This window comes from Penaeus chinensis, chromosome 33, assembly GCF_019202785.1.
Source record: "Penaeus chinensis breed Huanghai No. 1 chromosome 33, ASM1920278v2, whole genome shotgun sequence".
NCBI classification, from domain to species: domain Eukaryota; kingdom Metazoa; phylum Arthropoda; class Malacostraca; order Decapoda; family Penaeidae; genus Penaeus; species Penaeus chinensis.
In genome coordinates this window covers 34,970,939-34,975,938 of record NC_061851.1, presented here as the reverse complement: position 1 = coordinate 34,975,938, position 5,000 = coordinate 34,970,939, and the positions used below count along the sequence as shown (strand labels likewise).

General features: G+C 42.9%; 1 protein-coding gene across 3 annotated transcripts in view; it reads left to right on the top strand.

The window, feature by feature from the left end:
• The window catches only part of LOC125043308, a 10,685-nt gene extending 6,007 nt beyond the window's left edge, over window positions 1-4,678 (top strand). For 2 of the 3 annotated variants that reach the window (XM_047639356.1, XM_047639354.1), the window contains 5 exons: window positions 1-868; window positions 1,026-1,181; window positions 2,033-2,147; window positions 2,893-2,997; window positions 4,202-4,678. The exon at window positions 1-868 is cut by the window's left edge and continues 125 nt beyond it. In XM_047639356.1, the coding sequence (XP_047495312.1) occupies window positions 1-868; window positions 1,026-1,181; window positions 2,033-2,147; window positions 2,893-2,997; window positions 4,202-4,632 (1,675 nt within the window). In that variant the 3' untranslated portion in view covers window positions 4,633-4,678. The remainder of the gene's footprint in view (window positions 869-1,025; window positions 1,182-2,032; window positions 2,148-2,892; window positions 2,998-4,201) is intronic. The other variant, XM_047639355.1, reaches the window with a different exon arrangement.
• Window positions 4,679-5,000: the final 322 nt, after the last annotated feature.

The following is a 5,000-nucleotide window of genomic DNA, read 5'->3' as shown; positions in this document are numbered from 1 at the left end:
AACAGCCTCGCGAGATGGCAACTCAAGCGCAGCTGTTGTGCAAGCTTTCTGCACGACTCAGCATTCTGGAGACGTCGATGAAAGCTCTAGGGCTGCTGAAAAGAGGACCAGTGAGGCTCAGCAGTCGATGAGAGGGGCTGAGCATCCTTCGGAGAGGCATCCTTTGCAGACATCATTAGGAGCTGCGTATCCTGTGGGCATGATGAGGGAGTCTCGGCATCCTAACAAGAGGGTAACAACAGTTTCATATCAACTACACACAGAGACAGCAACTAAGAATATTGCAGCTCAATGTCACAGGAAGGTGGTAGCAGGATCCCAGTGTCCCACAAAGACGTTAACAGCAGTCCAATGTACTGAACAGACGGCTAGAGGAAGTGGGCATCGTAGGGGGGCGGTAAGTGCAGCGCAGCATATCGCAGAGCCACGGGTTTTAGTTCAGCATTCAAGGGAAATGACAACATCAACTCAAACTGTTTTGCAAACAATTAGGAATACCCAGCGTCAAAGACAGGTGGCAGGAGCAACTCGGGTTCCTACATGGACTAGAACAGCTGCTCAGCAGCCTATTCAGGGCACGAGAGCAAGTGAATGTCTTGGAGAGGTATCAGGCGCAGTTCAGCATCTTGGATTCGTACAGTCTCCAAAGGCTTTACATCAACAGAGACTCCTGAATCGACTTGGGGCCGTGAGTCCTCAGGAACAACCCAGAGAGGGAGATAAATCCAGCGAGTTGCTGCAACCCAATAGGCAAGAAAACTGGACTTTCAGTTCCAATCAGTCACTGGCAGCAGAGATAGAACGAGAAATAGAGCACTTTAAGGCTGGAATGCCAGTAGACTGGCTCAAGTGTCGCGATATCGCTCAGGTAAGGTTGTACACCCTCTCCAGGATTTAAGGTCAATGTTATATTTATATATAAAGTATTAATGAGTATTGTGATGTTGTTAATAATAATAAATCAACACATCTCTCAACAAAGGCGTATTATAAGCAAATTCAGCTGATTAATGATGGTATTCCAGATCTTGGGCGATCGGGTTGCAGCGGCGGACAGGGGCCTGGAGGAGACTTGTTTGAGCGTCACAACCAAGTTTGTTGCCATGCTCCTTAGGGCAAATAGAGAAGGGTCTCCGCTACTCTACGACCGGCGGCGGCACCACGACCGCACCGCAAACTGGGTGCGTTAACTTACTATTATTACGTAAAGAATGTACTGTTTGTGTATCTATGGTCCTTCCTTATACGCAATTTTATAAATGCTTCGTTTTGTGGTAGTATATTATTGCAGACGAGCATTGTTATTGAGGAGGTAACACGTAATTTTCTTGACACGCTTCCATACGCTTCATATTTTTTTCTCTTGGCACTCCTACATGTTTGGAGTGCATTGTTTTTTTTTCCGCGATAGTTTTTCCTGTCACGATTTGATTTAATTGCTGTTCTGAAGTCTATATTTTTCTAAACTGATATGTATCTGCACAGGGTATGCATATTAGGTATAGTATAGGCATACACATGATGCACACCCATACACATTAACATATAGAGAGGGGAAGGAGAGATGGAGAGAAAAAATAGACCTGGAGAGGTATTATAAATTGCTTTGCATATGTTTACTGATAGATACATAATGGATAGGTATGTAGGTAGTCTTTTGCCCTTCACGCTTGGCTTCACCTACATGACGTAGCTCATTCATTACGCCCACACTCATTGTTGCAGCTTACTTACCCTAGTATTAGTTCATATAATCCTTTGTATTTGATCAGCCACACATAAATTAATGGAAAATGCATTGTTACGAATTTACTGTGAATCATAGGACAACTTAATAATTATTATTTCGCTAACTTGACGTGAAATCCCAAGCCAAAGTACATATAACTTATATGGACCAATTCCAAGCGCATTTAATTGGGTGTGAGAAATGAACATCTAAATAATACATTTTTTTTTTTAGGATATGTTTATCTACCTTTATTTGACCCGATGGCATATGCCTTTTTACCGTTCTGCCCTTGTTTGTCAGTGGTGCGTGTTAGGTAAGGTCACAGACGTGGTGACCCCTCTATGCACGGCACCTCCTCTGATGCTGAGGTCAGGAAATATCCTCGTTGAGACGCTGATCAACATCGTTCGCACATGTGAGTGTGTCTGTGGCTCTATACCATGCTCAGGATTGTGTACCAGCTTTAGCATCACCTTAGAATGTTAAGGCCTTATCACACTTGCACTTTTTCCGTCATTTTTTGCGTTTCCGTATGAACTTTCCCTGTCACACTACCATAGCAGCAAACACAGGCACACACACACACACACATACACACACACACACACACACACACACACACACACACACACACACACACACACACACACACACACACACACACACACACACACACACACAAACACACACACACTTACAAACACACACACACAAATATATATACATATATGTATACATATATATATGAATATATATATACATATATATACATAAAACAATATATAGTTATATGTACATGATCACAATATATGTGAAAATTAACGTATGCGTAGACATACATATATAAAAAAATAGACAAAAATTAAAATCCCCTCCCCCTCTCTCTCTCTCTCTCTCTCTCTCTCTCTCTCTCTCTCTCTCTCTCTCTCTCTCTCTCTCTTCTCTCTCTCTCTCTCTCTCTCTCTCTCTCTCTCTCCTCCCTCCTCTCCCTCCCTCCTCTCCTCCCTCCCTCCCTCCCTCCCTCCCTCCCTCCCTCCCTCCCTCTCCCTCCCTCCCTCCCTCCCTCCCTCCCTCCCTCCCTCCCTCCCTCCCTCCCTCCCTCCCTCCCTCCCTCTCTCCTTCCCTCCCTCCCTCTCTCTCTCCCTCTCCCCCTCTCCCAGCAGGCGCGAGGGCAGGCCCGGAGGAGGACCCAAGCTTCGAACTGGCCTACACGGTCGCCTCCATTCTGAGCAGGGTCGTCGCGCGCGGCGGGGCAGCCGTGTTGGGTATGAAATTTTTCGTTTTTACGTGCGGTGGCAATATTGACTAATCTTTTTTGCGATTATATTAATAATGCTGATAATACCAACAATAATGGGGATATTTTTAACAATGGTGATATTAACAATACTTATACTGTTATGGGCAATAGTAATACGAACAATAATGATAATGTCAACAATAATGATGATAGTAACAATAATGATAATATCACAGTAACGATCATATCAACAATGGTGATCCTAATTCTCTTAATGATGATAATGATAATGGCAGTGATAATAACAATGATAAACCTAGCAGTAATATAAACGATCACAGTGACAGTAACATGTTTATCCGTAGAAGCAAACAAACAATACAAACACATTCTCCTGGTCTTGCAAGCACACGTTTATGCTTATTCTCTTGCGTTTCAACAGTTGCGCTCTCTCTCTCTCTCTCTCTCTCTCTCTCTCTCTCTCTCTCTCTCTCTCTCTCTCTCTCTTTCACTCTCTCTCTCTCTCTCTCTCTCCCTCTCTCCCTCTCTCTCTCTCTCTCTTCGTTTTATGGCGACTCGCCCCGTATCTTATCTTTCGTGACAGACCACTTTTACTACTGCTTTTATATTTATTAAGAAACAAAGCAAGGTACTTTATTGTCTATATTGTTATTACTTTTATAATTTTGTTGTTGTTGTTTATTGTTATTATCATTAGGTATTATTAGTATTATGATTGTTGTTTTGTTGTTGTTGTTTATTGTTATTATTATTAATTATTATTTTATTAGTTTTATTATTATAATTATTGTTATTATTATTATTGTCATTACTGTTATCATTATTATTACTATTATTACTATCATTATCATTATTATTATCAATATTATGATTATTTTTGTTGCTATTTTTATTATTTTTATTTTTATCATTGTAATTATTATCATTATTATTATTATTATTATTATTATTATTATTATCATTATTATTATTATTAGGGAGAGAGGCAGAGAGAGAGAGAGAGAGAGAGAGAGAGAGAGAGAGAGAGAGAGAGAGAGAGAGAGAGAGAGAGAGAGAGAGAGACAGAGAGAGAGACAGAGAGAGAGAGAGAGAGAGAGAGAGAGAGAGAGAGAGAGAGAGAGAGAGAGAGAGAGAAGGGAAAACAAAGGTGTGACAGAGCCAGATGCGAGCGAATGTCTTCCGAGCCACTAACTGGTCTTCGCCCACAGGTGATGCGAAGGATCGCCCTTCTCCTAGGGCTTCTGAGGAAATCCTGCAGGACGTGGCTGCGGCGGGTGTCCCTTCCCTGGACGCGGCGCTGGCGGCCTTAGAGTCGTCCCTCTCCCAAGACCCGGTTCATCTCTTCGACGACGTCAACGGCTCGTCCCTCGCCACTCCCTTCGTGAGCCCCCCTCTCCCCCCCCACTCCAGCAGCCTCTCTCCGGAGGACGCCGGCGCTCGCAGGTTCGCTATGGACGCCCGATGGCATCTGCTGTACTGGAAGTCCGTGATAGAGGACCAGTGCCTCGCCCTGTTCTCGGGCAGCGACGGCGACGCGCTTCCAATGTTCATTCTGCACCTGCAAGAGATTGTTCAGACGATCAGTCGCATCTGCCAGGATACGGAGGAGGCTGTGCTCATGAACCATGATATGGAATAAGGATCATCTGAATTTCGGGTGTATGTGAGGATACGAGTGTAGTATTCCAGCGTTTTTTGTATGAATTCATTATCATTGTCTTCTTTTTTGACGAATGATTATGGAATTAAAAATTTGTCATTCAGTTGGCATATTGCTTGTCCTGAATTTCTAAACAAACGTTAATTTCATTGTATAGACAAACGGAAAAGCATAAACCAAATATTTACTGCATATTTACAGATACAGTCGCTAATCCACACAAGATGGAGAAAAGGGAAGACAGAGACAGACTGACAGATTACAGGAAGGCCTTGGGGGCTAGGGCACTTCAGGTTCAGGGCCCCTTCAACATAAATATTAGATTACATAGTAAATAAATAAATAAA